Below are 18,739 nucleotides of genomic sequence, written 5' to 3' on the forward strand. Positions count from 1 at the left end.
GGGGGAAACACATTTAGACAACCATCTCTTTAAGAAGAGAGAAAAGAACTGAGCCTTGTAGCTTACTCACCAGGGTTGGTTATAGTCAGGAGGTCAAGCCGCCGTTGTTGCTGAAAAACAAATTATAAAAGGGATTGTTAAAAGGGGACTAATTTTAGTGGGTCAGAGTAGACCTGCAAAGTAAGCATTTTGACATTTACAGCAGAATTAATTACAAGATACAGGGTTCATGGCAACTCTTTTGGATGGGAGCCATATGTATTTTATGAGTAAGGAAAGAAATCCAGCTTAGCCCTTTTAATGTGCTTTTTATTTGTGTTTCTGAAGTGTTAGCCATGAGGTTTTTTTGGATAAGGTCCAAATATGTGTGTCCTTGTGTGCTTTTAATTACCTGATTTAAAGCTAGGAAAATCACAGGAAAAGCCCATTTTCTGGTAAGGGGAAGGAAGCAAGATGTGCACGTCTTTTTTTGACTCCTGGCTAGGGCTTGAGCAAACCAATAATTATATTGTTTCAGGCTGAGATTTTCAAAGCTACATGCAGGGATTTGGATGCTTCATTCCCTTTCAATTTAACAGGACCTGGGCATCCATACCACCTTGTCTGGCCTTGAAAATCTCAGTTGTCATATCTGTTAAATGGGCTTGGAGGACTATGGGGTATAAAAATCGTGGTTTTATGAGCAACCGAAGTGCAAAGTACAGCATGTATCACAGGACAGATTCAAAACTGAGGAGAGGGAGGACTTTTTCACAATTAGCCTGTGGAACACATTGCCACAAGATATCACTGAACCCAAAAACTTTGTGGGATTCAACACCAAACTAGATATTTGTACGAACAACAGGCATACCCAAAAGTTTACCGGTAAAGATGAAAGGAAAGTTTTGGAAGCCATATCTTCACGCTTGAGGACAAAAGGCAATCTTTAATGTGCGTGTGAAGAATCTACCCCTTGGAAAGAGGTTATACCACGACCGTCCCTTGTAGGGTTTCTGTACCTTCCTCTGGTTCACGTGGTGCTTACCACTATGTACGACAGGAGACTAGCCTAGGTGGATCATCAGGCTGATCTAGCATGGGAATTCATATGACATTATCACCCTTTCCAACTTCTCTATGGGCTATGTTTCTTTCATAGATGGCTTTCCTCCATGGCTGAGGCTCATCAAGCTTATTCTTCTCATCTCACGAGGGAGTTTTATCATCATCTATTTTTCTTTGCGCTTTCTAATAGTTGCCATCTCTCTAAACTCTCTGCCCAACAGTTATATGTCTAGCTGGCGCTGCAGAATACACTATCCTATTTAATTTCTCTTTCCTAATCTGCTCACTAATGTCTGTGTTACTTTCATTTATTGTCAGGCCTATTGATCCTTTTCTAATCTAATTCTCATCATCACACTCTCTCTATTCTTCTGCTGACAGTTGAAAGTCCTTGAGGAAGAAGCGGTGTCTCAGTGATCCCTACAGTGGATATTTTTCTCTAGGATGTCTTACTGATTAAAGATCTTCCTGTCATAGAGCCCCATGTGCAGTCTCTATGTAGTCAAAACACCACCAGACTATTGCAAGGAGGTCCAAATGCTGCATTCTGTATGCTGGTTTGCCGAAGCAGGCCTTTGGGTCTCTAGACAAACAATTTATGTACAGACCACGTGTCTGACATCCTTTTTGGCAGCAGTGACCCTCCAGTTCAAATGCCTAGGCCCTGAAATTAGCATCACCTCTCCGTCAGGCTTCCCCAGTGGTTCTGTACATTTTTCAGAGTCCCGTGAAGCTGTAAGCTTTCTGATTTAGGAACACAGGACTGGACAATCCCCTGACTTTGCAGACAACCACTTACTCATGGAATTCCCCAAAATCACCACTTCAGCTCCAAAACCGACTTCAAGGTTTACCCTACAACATGCCATAGGTAAAAGCAATGCCCCGCCACTCCAATGGCAGTGGTTTATGTTTTAAAAGTACACACAATGCGTGCAATACCCAACTGACTTGGCACAAGCTTCTAAAACAGCTTTGGTCTTTCCTTGGGTAGGACAAAAAATAAATTGATCTAAACAAATATATATATATATAACCTATGCGCATTTCCATGCCTCAGTTTGCTTGCTCCTTATAAGAGGTCTTAAGGCTGAGGTCAGTGTCCTCTGGGCACATTCCTCTGGTCCTTTGGTAGCTCTTGGATTGTCCTCTGAACCATGGATCCCTTCTGGTTCATCTTACTTTGGCCAACTTTGTTTAGTCCTGCAGCTGAATTTGCCTCCCACTATTAAAGTTTATCCATCTCATTCCTTTTCCTCACCAAACTTCTGCTTGTCTCAATGGCCAGTTACAGACAGTCAAAAAGCCCCGGGCTGAATCGATTCAATCTTCACAGGTTAGTCTCAGCTGCACAGATCGAACCAATAAGCAAGTGAACAGACATTCACTTTTGATTCCGGAAATGCAGCCACATGCCTGCAGTAGCCCAGGCCAGAAGCCAGGGTGCACTAGAGCATGCCTTTCTGCTCAGCTGGAGCAGCTAGCTTGAGCCAAAGCTAGCCCCCACACCCTGAGAGGGCAGGGGGAGAGATGCAAAGCATCCTGGGATGCTGGAGGACTGGAAGTTAACTTGAATCTGGAGGGGATCTGGGACAGAAGTGGAATAAACCTCTTTAACCTAAATCAGTTAAGTCTGATACTACATCCATCCTGGTTTATCGTAAACTGGTTGTGGCCATTCTGAAAGTGGGTTATGTACACTGAACTTCTGTTGTGTTACAGGTTTGAACTGGTTTCTGATCACTTACATTAGTTCATGTATAATTTCTGTCCCTAGCCAAAGAGTCTCTGAAATTTGATTCCCATGACACTTAACTTCTTTGTTTTGGCTGTAGTGATCATCCATTTCCGAAACACCAGCCCCCTGCAGATGTATTTATCTAAATAGTTCTCCAAAGCCTCAGGTAACCTGGTGTCCCTATGTCACTAGAGTACATGATTATTCCAATATACTGGTCTGCGTTCAAAGGAACATTGAGCAACCATTCTCAGTAATGTTGGATTTTGTATTCACACTGGAGGCAGTCCATGGCATTATTAAATGGTTAACTATGAAAACTGTTGTATCAACCAGAATCATAAGTTGTACACAGACTGAATCCCTATTTCATTGTAACATCCACTATTGTGCCCATCTTGCCCTAGCCCTAATAAATGCTACCCATTACTTTAACTTTGCTGGCTACCAACAAGTCCCAATGGAAACGGGAGACAGTAGTCAGTTTGGACAAGCGTTCCATCTAGTGGATCTTTTCTGTTAATGGTGGTCTCTAGAAACATAGACCCATCCATGCAGCTGTCCCTAAGTCCTAATTTACAATGGATCATGTTAACTTGCATATAGTTAACGTAACTCATTAATAAATGCAATAAACACTGATAACGAGTTATAAATCATATTTTAACACACGGAAGGCAAATTGTTAATAAATTAAGTATTCATTCATTTAACAAACATTAATCTATTAAGCATCAAGAATTAATTACACTATAGTGAAGCAGCTGAAAAGATCTGGTTAGTGATCCTGTCTACTTCTCTGGAAATGTGTGGAGTGGCCCTTGCTCTGTAGTCATAAATATTCTGTATTTGAATATGTCTAGGTGTGGTGCTACCATAATGGAGTTTGGAAGACTATTTCACAGTTAAAATCCATTATCACTTTTCCTGCTATGGAATCTAAATCCTTCTCCAGGCTGATCCTCGGGTGTCTTTGACTCAACTCCCTCATTGAGCAACCTTTCTCTTTCTTGATACTGATGCTCTTTCAGATGTTTGCTGACTGTTTTATTTAATTTGCACCTCAATTAACTCAGGGTGAGATGAGAAACTACAAAGAAGAAATTATTTTTGTTTAAATTAACTAATTCATTTAAATGTAGATGATGTGCAACATACTTTTCCATGTTTCTCCTCTGCTCACGGAATACATGGCCATCCTCTTGCACTGATGTAAGAAGCAGAACACTTGCTTTGACTCTTTCTTATCTTCCAATTAGCAAAAAAACCCAAAAAACCTAAATACAGCAGTGTCCCATGAAATTGGTGATGTATCATTTCTGTAGCAACTGAGGAATTTATTTTTATATAGAAAATAACCTAATTATATCCTACTTTGAATAGATCCAGACTTCAATGACCAGAACCTTAGCTATGCCAAGGATACACTCACTGCAGCAGAAGAGAAGAAAAAAATGTCAGCTTTGTGTTCATGCAATCCTGGCCAAGCATGTGCCAAAAAGCCATAAAACTATCTTTTTCCTGTCTTTTCTGTCACCAAATGTGCCTACCTAAGCAGGAAATACAGGTGGTATAAACCCAATCATGCATGTCTTCACCCCCTGAGGTGCCCTTTGCTAGATGGACCCCTCAGGCATCCTTCATGGTAGTGTTTCAGCTGTTTGGGTTGCTCATTGACCTGCAGGAACACTTCTAGAGGGAATATACACCTTCCATGCCCACCTCACTGGCAGCTAAGGTGCCAAGTCCTGGGTCAAGAAAAGCACAATAGTGAAGAAGAGAATAGCAAGCACAGCAACTGGATTCACCCCACTTAATGTCTGCCTGAGCACTCTGGGGATATAATGCTTATACAGGCAGGTACTACTGACCCTAGCTGCCATGCCCACAGTCCACTAGCTCTCAAAGCCACAATGTGGCCTCAGTGACCTTATGAGGGCTTTGTCTCCCTAAACATATGGCACCTTGCCCAGACTTTCCTATTGACTGCTTCTCCCTGATTTTTATTTTACATGAATGGGACTCTCTCTCCATTCGCTCCAACTGCTCTGCACTTCAGTAAAGTGAAATCAGGTGCGTTCTTCTTTATTCTGGAAGCTTTGCAGAAACATGTTGCTAATTTTGCCCCATCCTTTATCATTTTGTAAATGACAGCCTGATTCAGCAAACCCAGGTGATGGCCAAATTGAAAAAAGTGAATAATCCTGTCAAAACCAAAATGTCTAATCAGAGGCTTATGCAGGGGTGAATCCAGCAGTGGGGTTTAGTGGTGCAGTTACACCACCCCTTTTATTCCCGGTCCACCTAAAGTTTAAAACCAAGTTACTGGCACTGGCAGTAGCATTTCTATTCAGGCAACAGTAGCATTTCTATTCAGGCAGGAGTAAGGGAGTTGCTTGACTTCAGAGTTCATTGTAGGTGTTGTTTGAAGGGCACAACCTTGCCACTAACAGCTTGGTCCCAGAGATGACAAACACCTTTTGCTTCAAGTACAAGGGGCATTTCTTTAATACGTCATAAGCACAGAACAGTGGATATGTTTAAAAAAAACCCCAACAACAACAACCACCCATCGCCCAAAACAAAATGCCACCTAAAATAAAGGCTGCACTGTTTACATACCACTTCCCACGGGGAAAAGACCACTCCCGGCAATTCTTAACCATGGTTACTTAATGTACCACTGACAACCACTCAGACAACAGAGTAAAAAGAGAGGTATAAAAACATAGAAAAAATGGAATGGACAGACTAATTACCAATACCATTTACACTTAATACCAATAAAGAACCAGAGCCTATGATACATGTAATGAAATACCTTGTAAAGCCAACATTTAGATATTGCATGTCCAAGCAGATACAGAGATAAAATGTTAGGTATATTATACTTTTACTTGATATGACACTGAATGAAGATCAATATTGAAGGTCAGGTGGCTTTCTCTAAAGCTACTTTTGTTCTACTAGGAACAGTGACACAAAATAGCATGCTGTCAACCAGAGATGGGCTAAGATAGCGGTTATCTGTATCATGATGCCACCAAACATAGAATTTAGATTTCTTATTATCTGAAAACTGACAGAGTGAGGAACCTACCACCTACGAAGATGGTGGAAATGTCAGAAACTGGTCAGAAATAAACTTAAAAAAAATGCATGACTGCCTGAATTTTTGAAGTGGTTTCCATTTAGCAGGGATTGAAATGGATGCATATTGGGGATACAGTCAAACCCACATAATATCATTCCTCTATATTACACACTATTATCATAATTTTCATTGCCAATGAATTATGTATTCCATACATAATAATGCAAAAAAAAAAATCCTCCAGTTACTGTAACTCTGCACATTGTCACACATCGCTTAATGTCAACAATTTAAGCAATCTCCACTGGGTAAATTTACCACTTAACTCTACAATCATTGAATGACATTCCAAGATCAAATCAGTGAGTGGACAATTATTGGCAAAGTAATTTGCCTTGTTGAAAAAATATACATCGGTATATATAACTACAAGAAGATATGCTTTTCTATTGTTGTAAGAGAGGTTTGTCTGATATTTGCTCGGCACCTGGGAATTTAAAGTACCACCAGAGCCTGAAGATGGCTTGCCTTAGGCTTAATACCACATGTACAATTTACCTCACAGTTAAATTGTATGGGGTATGTGAGCTCTTATCACATACCGTAATTTTTTGGGTGGGCTTGTAAAACTCTTGGAAATTTTTTTTTATAAATGGGTCAAAGAAGGGGGGAAGCTCAGACTTGGTGCCACTCAGGGTACATCAACCTTGGTGGGGAAGGGGAAGAGGTACGCAGTGATATTGTTTCTTCTTTCAATTAATGGGCATTTAACTTTAACATGGTATATGTTTTATCAACTTTACTTAATTCCTTACGTTAGATACTTAAATAAACATGGTTGGCTTCACATAAACTCACAACAATACACAAAAGGAGCAGGGGATAGATTCCAGCACCTCTGCCTTTAAAGTCTTGATGCCACCAGTCATGAAGTGATCGGAAGGGGAGTAACTGTGTTGTGCGGACACCCCGAGCAAAATGCACATTCAGAAATCAGGTAAGTCCTGCCGCCATCTTTTAAACTGCCTGTTCATGACATACTGCCACTGGGCATGTAACTCCCATTATTGTCAACTCTATTTAATATCACAGGGGTTTTTTGCCAGGCCTGAGCGTGTGGCATTATCAGAGTTGGATTATTCTCTGAATTTATTTTTAAAATAGTTTTCCATAACTGACAAAGACTTTTGGAAAGTCCAAGCTAAAGACTGGCTCAGGGCAAATGAAAGTTTGAAAGAGCTCTCTATAGAAAGGAGAACTGTGCCCACAGAAGTTAAAGAGCATCAAGAAGAAAAGAATGTGATTGCTTCCACCTTGCTGTGACAATAGTCGCTTCAATTCACAAAGGCGGGTGTTTCTCTGCTTGTATATTCCTTCCATTCACAGTGTAACACTTACCTATGATGACAAAATTTGGATTAAAATAGTGACCCCACCAAATGTAGGAATTTAAAGCCTGTTACAGTGGATAATCTGATTATTTAAGAGGGTGGGTTTTTCACATTATAATGCCAAGCAATAATCTTTTCTTTCCATCCATCCCGAAATCACAAGCTTTTGTTCACATAATGAAGTAAGATCTCACACCTTCTCCTTCCTCCATTATTAGCTGCTAATGTTTCATTGTATCATGATAAAATGAACCAGTCTCCTTGTGACACTTGACTGGGATCTTAGCAAATTGCGTCTGCTGTAGCTAACTACGCAGAATCAATTATTGATAATACAGGTGTATGGGAACACTTAGAAAGTGGTCTGGGATATGTTACCACTCAAGCTAAGAGCTATAATGAGCATTTTAAACCATTTTAACAGTGGCATCTGCAGACACTTGATCTTTGTAATATTTGGTAATTTCATTCGGGTTTAGAATCAAAATCAAGTTCAACCGATAAAAGACAGCACTGATCCATTAAGCTATTTTAATCATCTTCCCATTTCACAGGTTCTTCCATTTGTTCTTAATACCTGACACCTTCATATAACTTTCACAAAAGCTAAGTACAGGAGATAAAGATACTTTTTTATTCTTTACAACCTTTACCAAACAATTGACTAGAACATTTTTTTTTCCCCCTGGAAAGTATTCATCTCAAGGACACAGCAATTAGGCACATACAGATTAAGATTCTTCCTTGCTTCTTGTGATGCTGTAATATTTGAAACCAGTCTAGAAGAACTGCTAATTTATTGAATGTGGAGGAAAAATTGGAAAGAGCGTTTAAATCCTTGCCAGGCCTCTCTGAGGTACTTAGCAGCATTATAGTACAGTATCTTAGTTCTTCTACAGAGAAATTGAAGTGAGAAGTAATAAGAAATTTAGACAGGGAAGGAAAATTAGTAGGATGCTGTCACTAGGTCCTATAGCCAAGAAGAACTGGGCTAAGTTGCATGACAGCATGACTTTCAAGGCATCAGGAGAAGTGAGCTCAAGTTCACAAAAGTTTATGATCTCGATATATCTTATTTAGCTAGTTTAAGGTGTATATCTACCCTGCCACACTGCATGGCTGTCATGATTGGGATGTTAAATACTGATTTAAAGAGTTACCATTTGTGACAACCACAAGTTTTATTGGTCCTACAAAAGTCAACAATGCAACATATTCTTGAGTGCCATCTACTGGTACCTCATCTATATTTTATATTATAATTCATCTTATTTACATATATACATAAAGCACTCTTGTAACGTGGACCGTCTGAGGCTCTATTGCCCCATTCACAATAAAAACCATGTTATAGCACAGATACTCCTAACCATGACAGAAAATGTACTGGTAGTCACAGAAACATGAGCAAATTCTTACTGCCAGTGGTTCTCATCCTACAACTGACAGCATATAGACTGACTGCTGTGTCCATACAGAGCCAGTCAAGCAGACCAAGTACACAAGTACTCAGGATCAGGCCTTTTACTAAGCATGGGCTAAGCCACATAAGACCAAACTCCACACAGAATACACTGGGAAATGCATTGGTCAGTGCAGAGAAATAAAACACTTAGAGAACTTGGGGCCGATCCACTTCACATCTATAAAAAGATGACCCTTCTCACTGACTGTCATGGGAGGTAAACCATGACACATTCAGAGAACCATTAAAGTTGCAAAGGGTAAAATTTCCATCTGCTGAGCATCCCCTTCTGATGCAGGACTGTGTCTTCTAGTGCGTTTCCTAGTGTTGCAACAGAGATTGTTTTAAATATTCCCAGTTATAAGATTGGGATTCCAAGGAGGTTTCCAAAACACCTTTTTCCATGATTCAAACACTGAATTTTCAAGAGGTTTCCATAGCTTTCAGTGTATATTTTCCCTGGTATGGTTTGCTTACTATTCCTGGGCCTAGCTCTTGACACCTTTTTTAGCTAAATAACTCTTCCCTCTCCTGCTGCTTACATCTTTCAGAAGTGGCAAGGTAACAGAATACTGTAGCCATCCTTCTGCTTGTCTATCATTCAATAACTTTGCAAAATATTTCTTCAGAGATCAGTTTCTCCGAACCCTGATCTTTTGATGCTGTGTCTTGAGTTCCTTCCAATTTGTCAGGTTTCCCACTTGGTTTGAATGTTTCCCCCTCTAAGAAGTGTCAACATTTCCGGTACTTATTTACTTAGAAAGTATCCATGTTAAGGGAAGTCATTAAAGATTCACTGGCACCTTTCAAAAAATCAAAAGTTCTCTCTTAATATAATTCTGTTCATCTCCAGTACAAATGGATTCAGTGGGTCTCTTCCCTAGCATGGGTTGCTAATTGTTATTTGTACCTACTGTCACAACCAGAGATTGAAAATTTACTAGATTAGCCCTAGGAATTCCTGAGTATTTGTCCAGCTCTGCCGTTGATTTTTAGGGCACTTAGCACATAACCTAATGTTTCTATGCCCCGGTATCTCCATCTGTAAAAGAGTGATCCTTATGAAGAGGCTTTCTTACTTGCACTGTGATTTAAAGGTATGTAGTGCTATATAAAGTAAATATGTAGCATTAGCTAAAAAGCAGCCTTGTTTCCAAAGAGTTGACCCAATACAGTGCAAAATATTCCTTCCCAGAGCCATAATTTTACCAAGCAAGCCTGCTTACTTTGTTGAACTGAGCCTAGGGGCATGCATTCAAAGGCCCTAGTTTCATAAGATCTGTCTGATCAATGCATAGCTGAAAATGTGCTGTGAGCCAAAGCGAACTGATGGATTATCTAAAGTCACCATCTACCTAGAATATTCTTCAAGGAAGGCCAATGCCAACTTCTGAAGGAGTAGCTACTGGCTGGATAGTTGCAGAAATGGACTGCTCTACCTTCTTCTCAAAAAGTCTTAGGCCTCTAAAAGAGTCAGAGGGAGAGGTAAGTTAGGCCTATTTAGACCCCTAAACTGCCAGCCATTTATTAAGCAGGCCAGGCTTTTATTAAGCATATGACTATCCTCCTGAAGTCAATAGCTCTCCTCGTGTGTTTCAAATTAAGCACTTGTGTCAACGTTTGTGGGACGGGGACCTCAGCTGGGTCCTCAGATTTCTATGAAAAATTTTAAGAGGTTTATTTTGGTAACAACCCACTGTGCTCCTTTTTCATGGTTTGGGGTTTTATTCTACAGATTACACAGCCACAGTTATAATCCTGTGCTTGTGACATCAATTACTTAATGCCTATAGAGATTATTGTAACGCCACAAACAGAGGATTCTGGCTTGAAGTGAATAATAAGCAGTGGGAGCTAATAAACTCTCTCTCTCTTTAAATTTTATTTATTTGAAAGAAAGAGTAAACAGGAAAGGAGGGGGAAAAACCCAAGCAGGACCACACAGAGTGTTGTTAACAACAGGAATCTATACACGGCATGGATCACTTCTTTGGTATTTCAGAGCCATTCTTTAGCTCTGAGCCTGCCTCTGATATTAAGCATTACTAAATAAAAGGCAAGGCATTGAAACAGAAAAAGGTATAGATTAGTGAAAGCAATTATGAACTTTGAGAGTCCACCACTTGTCGGGGGAGGTAAGCAACACTGTTCAATGAATGTTTAATTAGAAACAAAGCATATCTACCTATGGCAGTAATAGGATATTGACTAACTAGCAGTTGTTTATGGGCCATTATAGATAACAGACAAAAAGTCTCGTTTTAACGTGTTTAAACATAGACAGTTTTAGAATATAGCGTGTGCCTACACACAGGTTGGGATCTTATGCTTCAGGCACTTACCCAAGGTCAAGTCACTGCTTTGCCTGACTATTTACACCAAGAACTCCACCCTGTAAGTAGACTAGTTCCAGCATGACTACATGAGGCACATCTACCACATCTCAGCCAATAGCCAGGGCAGTGTCCTGGGATGGAGGCGATGAAGGTCGAAGTCCCTGATCTTTATCTGGAACAGCAGAGACTTAAACTGTGGTCTCTCAAGGTTGTTGCCCCAACAGCTGGTCACGGCGAGCCATGCTGGCTCCCAGGCTTTAGTACTGACTACACTTTCTTGCCAACTTTCGTGATTTTTGGTCATGTTCTTAAAGTCTGTGCTTCGGAAATGTGAGCCACTTAGCTCTATTATTTAGCACTTTTATCTATATTTATATCAATACATATAGATTTCATAGATTTTTCATAGATTTCATAGAGATTAGGGCTAAAGGGACCTCGGAAAATCATTGAGTCCAGCCCCCCGCCCAAAGGGCAGGAAGTCAGCTGGGGTCATAGGATCCCAGCAAGATAAGCATCCAATTTGCTCTTGAAGGTGTTCAATGTAGGTGCTTGAACCACCTCTGCTGGCCGACTGTTCCAGACCTTGGGGGCTCGGATAAAAGAAAGATAAAAGAAAGAGCTACGTTTTTCACACCTGAAGCATAGACTTTAAGAACTACTGCCAAAAATCATGAGAGTTGGCAATCCTTTGATTAGATTTTCTACCCTAGTCTTAAATGGGCATGTAGATTCCTGGGGAAAAAACAGAAACCTGTTTCAATGAATCAACAGAAAACAGTTGGACAGACTATTCAGGGTATAAACAGATTTTTTTAGTTATTTTTTTTAAGTCAAAAAATGTCCTGCTGGATAGATTCTTTCTTTTATAAAATGTTAATGAAAAATTATTTCTATTTTATGAGCAACTCTGAATTTCCAATTACTCAGACTGGGGTCTGGATTTGAATTCTGATCTGGCCCAATGCTGCTCTGAAAAACAAAGTCCCACGTAATATTAACAGAATCCAGTTTCTGATACATCTGAGCCCAGCCAAAAGATAGACACTGTTAATGAACTCTAAAGAAACTGGGGTCATGTGGTATCCTACCAAAAAATATAGCAATAAAAATGGAAGGAAAAAATATGTACCACAAAAGTGGAATAATTTCTAAGTAGAAATTTTCCCAAGAATAACAAGAAAATTGAGATTGAAGAATATCACTTACAGTTAAGACAATAAACACTCTCCTACATATATGCTGGTTCTGGTCAGGGAGAGGTGACCACACAATCTCTGCACTTGTGCTATTTAAAAGAAAATCTCAATGATACATTTCACTTTCAAAGAAAGAAAGAATGAAAGAGAAAGAAAGAGAAAGAGAATGAAAAGAAAGCAAAAGAAAAAGAAGAAGAAAAAGAAAGAGTAAGCCGGCTATATTCCTTTCCTGTAAGCAAGAGGGCAGTCAATACAATCACTCCAAGCCTTATTCCAGTAATTTACTGTACAAAAATTATCAGTAGAATCAGGCTACCTCTGGGGGGAGACTGCCATATGCTGTTTCCATGGTTTAATATGGGGACATTAACGCTCTTTCTTTACAAAATTGTAGTATCTAGTCACTCTGTGAAAAGCTCCTTTTTATTGTACGCAAGTTAAGACAATGCGATCAAAATAACAGTGAAAAGTTAAATGGGAATCTTGTATGCATGGGCAAATATAAAGACTTATATTCTGGTGCTGTGGTCTCATCTCATTTCAAGCTTCTCATTTTGCCCTGCTTCCCTTTTACAGTCCACAGAAGTGGGTTAATTTTCCCACTACTCGATACACAAGAGTTTTTGAAGGCCAAGGTTGCTTTTTGTCAAATTCATTTAACATATCATTTTGAATGTTCCAATTGTCACTCTTGCAAGAAAAACCCGGCATACTTCATTGCCGCGGGTGAGGGCAGAGTCTGGAGAAGTGCAGGTTATCCAGGAGGTAACAGAGGTTGCAAAGAGAATCTCTCCTCCACCCCGCAACCGACTGGCTTCCTTTATTCAGAACATTTTGAAGCAACTTATTGGTTGTGCTCTATTATCTAAATCCAAATCATTATTTTTTTAAAACACACTGCATTCCAGCCCACAGAACGATGGCAACATACAGCATCCAGGATCTGATCTACACTGGTTGAAGTTTTTGAAAAAACTCTTGGTAAGTTTAAGAAGGTAGGATCTGACATTAGTGCTACTAAGTACTTGGGTAATTCTTCCAACCCAACGGTGAAGTTTTGTGTTTGTACAGCACCTAGCACTGAGCTGTCTGGCTATCCTAGGCACTTCCACAATAGAAACAATAAATAAAAGTGAATGCTGGGAGACAGGTAATGTTACTCCTGTGTTACAAATGTGGAACAAAGGGAAGTGATAAGTGACCTGCTTAAACTACTGAGCAAGTCCTTGGGAGACCTGGGACTCCAAGTCAGGAGTCCCTGTCTCAAGCACTTTGCTCAACATAAAAAGCGCTCTAAAAGTCAAAGCAATACCAACACCGATGTTACTAGAAACGTATCAGCAGCTTGCTTTGTTCTAGCAATTAAAGACAAATGTTTGTGCTGAACACTTGTTTAATGGTCCAGAAGGATGAGGTGGTCTACACTTGCTAGCTTGCAATAACAGAACAACTTCTCATCAGCAAAGCCATATGATATCTTCTCTCACCAAAGTAGACCTACAGTGTGGAATATCCTATGGAAAGCTACAATGCATCAGTAATGATTCAAATGACAAAGGATGAGACTTGTGAAATCCCTTCTCTTTCTGCAGCGGTCTTTGACTAGATCACAGGTTCCCTCACCAACTCTTCTGCTCGGAGATATATGCCAACTGAGAAGCTCAGTAAAAGCATGCTGGTGGGAGAAAGGAAGCAGAGAACAGCAAATGTGCAAGACCAGGATACTACATTTAGGACGCGATCATCAAATACAAAAGAAAACAAAAGAAGGGATGACTTGAGAGAATGAAATATTGAGCAAAAGGGCCTGACTGTTATTGTGAATCCCTAACTGAATGTGAGCAAACAATGAGGGCGGTGGACCTAATAGTGCACTGGGTTATTTTTGAAGATGTCCGAAACATCCTACGTCTACATAGAAATTCTACAGAAAACTTCATTTTCAGATAACCCTCTGTCCTTTGTAATTGGGGTATGTAATTATACTGAATGTTTAAAAAAAACCACACTCAACATTTTAAACGGTAGTCATAGAATCATAGAACCGAAGGGATGGAAAGGACCCCAGAAGATCATCGAGTCCAAACCCAATGCTCTGGGCAGGAATACTACAGAGATCAAATGATCCCAGCAAGGTGTCTGTCCACTCTCCTCTTGAAGTCTTCCAAGGTTGGGGACTGAACCACCTCCTTGGGAAGTCTATTACAGATTCTGGTCACCTTTCCCGTAAAGAAGTTCTTCCTTACATCCAACCTGAAACTATCCTCTAACAGTTCATGGTCATTTCTCCCTGTCCTCCCGTGGGGTGCCCTAGTGAACAGTTTTTCTCCCAGCTCCTGATATTCACCCCTTATATATTTATAGATGGCCACCAAGTCTCCCCTCAGTCTTCTCTTCCCCAGGCCAAACTGTTCCAGATCTCTTACTCTTTCCTCATATAATTTGTCCTCCAGGCCCTTAATCCTTCTCTGGACCCTTTCAAGATTTTCCATATCTTTTTTGGAGCACAGCACCCAGAACAAAACGCAGTCCTCCAGCTGGGGTCTCACCAGCTCTGAGTAGAGAGGAAGTATCACTTCCTTAGCCCCACTTGGGATGCATTGGCCAATGCATCCCAGTTGCTATTAGCTCTGTTGACTACAGTGTTGCACTGGTGACTCATGGTCATCATGTGATCAAGCATAACCCCTAGGTCCCTTCAGCCATGGTGCTGGCCAGGACATCTCCTCCTAACCTATATTCATGCTGCTGGTTACTTCTCCCCAGATGAAATGCTCTGCATTTATCCCTATTGAACTGCATCCGGGTTCCACTTCACCCACCTTTCCAGCTTGTCCAGGTCCACTTGGATCCACATCCTATCTCATTGCATGACCACTTTTCCCCATAACTTAGTATCATCCACAAACTTGGCCAGTGTGCTTTCCACATCCTCATCTAAATTACTGATAAAAAGGTTGAACAGCACAGGGCCAAGAACCGAACCCTGTGGGGCAACACTGACCACCTCCCACCAAGACAATACAGATCCGTCCACTAACTCTCTCTGGGTTTGACCTCTTAGCCAGTTCCCAACTCACCTGACCATGGACTCAGCCAGCCTACAATACCCCAGTTTTTTTATAAGACCATCATGGCAGACTATATCAAAGGCCTGTTTAAAATCCAAGTATATAACATCCACCACATCTCCCACATCTAAGCAATTTGTTACTTGATCATAGAAGGAGATGAGGTTGATCAGACACAACCTGCCCACAACAAAACCATGTTGGCTATCCTTCAGCATCATGCCGTCTGAAAATAACATGATAATAATATAATAACACATCCATTTTAGATGGGATGCATTGTTCTGTGAGCTGGGCTCTGTTCATGTTTCAGTAATACAGCAGTAATATTGCTACCGTAGCAATATTTAGAGAGTTCGATGAAAAATATATCAGAAGCTTAATATAGCTTGTGCAGAGTCGTTTCTACGCCAACCCCCCTATTGCTTCAGCATAAGCTGACAGAGAGTGAAATAGCTGGGTATCATTTAGTGAGTGTTGAATATTTAGATAAATGGTACTGAAAAGCTATTTCCTATTAAAATATGGGTCCAATTCAGGAAAGCACTTATACACATGCTTAATATTAAGCATGTGCTTTGCAAACATGTACGTTAGCACTCTTCCTCTATGGAGAGGATCTCCCGGATCAAGGCTTCCATAGTGTTATATTGTATAATACAATATACAATATACAACTGCATAGTGGTGCCATTTTTAACATTATAATTAGAAAAGTGGAGAAAAAGCAGTAGTCTATTTTACAGTTTTCCACAGTAACAACAGCCAAGTGCCACTAAAGCAAGTGTCCAGAATTAACCAAACTGTACAGACTTGGCCAAACTGAACCCTGCTTTAGAGAGCCAGTTTGAACGCAGTCTGAAGGGCCAGCTGCCATATCTGTTGGTCCATAGAGGGATACCATGTTGGACATGCCCATCAGGGCTCAATCCAACCACGTCCTTCACGTTTCTGAGGATTCAATGGGAGTGAGAATCCCACCTCACAGAATCAGAGTCAAGGGCACAGATCAAACTGTTAACATGACAAGCTTTTAACCCTGTTAAATGAAGCATACATATAGGAACTTAGAATAAGCAATAGGTTTTCATGTTTTCAAACCAAACCTATATTTAGGTAACTTAAAATCTGGCTCCGTTTACCCCTGAAATGGTTTGTCATGTTTTGAAACTTTGACTTTTGGAGTTGGAAAATAGCTGCATATTTAAACTTTAAAAAAAAAAAAGAAAAGAAAAGCTGTATATTTCCATTGCTGATATTTTTTTCTTTATTCATTAGAAGAAAACCAAGAGGTCTCAAAAGACTCATAGAATATAAGCCTTAATAAATTCATTCGTTGGATATCAGCAGCAACAAAGTTTACAGATTCATGTTTGTAAATGAATTTTGTTTCCCCAAAGAGTACATATTTTGTAGTTAGTAAAGTACCTCCGGTGTGTCAAGAGTAACTCATGAAGAAATATCAGCCCATCATTTCAAACCAATTTCACAGTTGCAGGAAAGGTGAACAAAGTTTCTATACATGAATGAGTGAGGAAAATTTATCCTCATTCTGTTCATGAATTCTATTGTGTCAGACAGCTATATTTGGTGGTTTTTCTTTTGAGGCCAACACAAATGTAAATGTTTCAATTTATATTGGCAAAATTAAGTGTCAAACTCCTTTCTGTTCCCAGTGAGTTTAAATTGTTCTTGGGGGCACTGAAGGAGGAGACATTTTTTTTCTTATAAAATATAGTTCCAGTACAGCCCTGCAGGTTAAGAAGGAAAAGAGCTTGCCCAATGAGTCATTGCACTAATTCAGTAGACCTTTTCACCCAAGAGCCATGGGCTTCTCAAAAGTAGGAGGGACATAGTTTATGCTGTACAGATTATGAGCAAAGTGAGAATACTCTAAAAAGGCATAATTGTCAATTGACTTAAGTCAAGGCATACCAAGTGTAAAAAAAAAATCACAAAATGAAAACTCAGGCAAGTTTACATACACACACAAAAATGGATGACAGTTTAGTCAATGCACCAGAGCTGGAATTGCAAAGGAGCCTAAGGAACCAGTGCTATCTGCATGCCATAGGCAAAATGATGGCTAGACATTTCAGTAATTGTGGATTGTTGCTAAATGGCTCTGTGGGAGATGGCTGGTTGAAGATAAGAGCCTGAAGGAAGTGGGGAGGCATTTGGCACACTAGACTGTAGAACAAGCTACATGTATATGGGGCAACAGAGAAAAAACTGTGAAACAGAGGACAAAAATATGCCACTAGGATTCGAAAGAAACTTCATGGAAACATATACAGGACAAAGGAGTAGGGAAGCATCCTCTCGAGTGGAGAGGATGCTTCACCAGCATGCAGGGTGACAAGAAGAAGGGAAGCCCAGGTAAGCATCAATGTCCTGGAAGTAGAGGGCCACAACTGTCCTGGGAGTGGGAGGGAGGCACGTGCACCCTCAGGAGGCCTCAAGTGCCTCTACACTAATCCTTGTAGTATGGGGGGTAAGCAGGAGGAACTGTGCCTGAGTAAGAACCCAGACTTAGTAGGGCTCACAGAAACCTGGTGGGACCCTATCTAAGACTGGGCAGTGGGCATTCAGGGTTACACCCTATATAGAAGAGACAGGACAGAGAGCAAAGGTGGGGGTGAGGTTGTGCTCTATGTCAAGGAGCACCTCACATCATCAAGGATTATCTTCAGGTTAGAGGAGGGTCGGGCAGAGACACTGTGGGTCAAATTATAGGGGGGCATGGTGAAAGGAACCTTACGGTGGGTGTCTACTACAGACCACCCAACCAGGGGGAAGAGCTGGACCAGGACTTCTCCAGTCAGCTTATGGAGGCGGTTAGGTCAAGGGATGTTATTGCCATGGGTGACCTAAACTACTCAGACATTTTCTGGGAGGAGCAGACAGCCAGGTCTGACCGCTCGCATAGGTTTCGGGATGTATTACAGGACCTTCACCTTATCCAGCCCCACTAGGGGTAATGCCTTGCTGGACCTGGTCCTGGCCACGGGGGATGATCTGGTAAGGGGACTGCAGGTCCTTGACCACCTGGGCAATAGTGATCATCACCTGCTGGATTTCACTATCCAACGCAGAGTGTCAAGGGCTTACACCAAGGATAATAAGCAAATAGGTAGAGCCCTTTTCTCCCCAGCACCACCTGGGGTGATGAGGAACAATTGTAATAAGGTGACGGAGAATAGGTTTAGGTTAGAGATCAGAAGGCAATATTTTACAGTTAGGGTGGCCAAAATCTGGAACCAACTTCCCAGGGAAGTGGTCCTCGCCCCTACCTTGGGCCTTTTACGATCATAGATTTCATAGACATTAGGGCTGGAAGGGACCTTGGGAGATCATCGAGTCCAGCCCCCTGCCCAAAGGGCAGGAAGTCAGCTGGG

At 40.8% G+C, this 18,739-nt stretch overlaps 1 protein-coding gene across 1 annotated transcript in view; it reads right to left on the minus strand.

The window, feature by feature from the left end:
- AGBL4 (ATP/GTP binding protein like 4) overlaps positions 1 to 18,739 on the minus strand; it is a 1,420,095-nt gene that overhangs the window by 651,115 nt on the left and 750,241 nt on the right. The window contains exon 6 of the mRNA XM_019530625.1: positions 71 to 110. Within this exon, the coding sequence (XP_019386170.1) occupies positions 71 to 110 (40 nt within the window). The remainder of the gene's footprint in view (positions 1 to 70; positions 111 to 18,739) is intronic.

This window comes from Crocodylus porosus, unplaced genomic scaffold (genome assembly GCF_001723895.1).
Source record: "Crocodylus porosus isolate Cpor-Errol unplaced genomic scaffold, CroPor_comp1, whole genome shotgun sequence".
Classification (NCBI taxonomy): Eukaryota; Metazoa; Chordata; order Crocodylia; family Crocodylidae; genus Crocodylus; species Crocodylus porosus.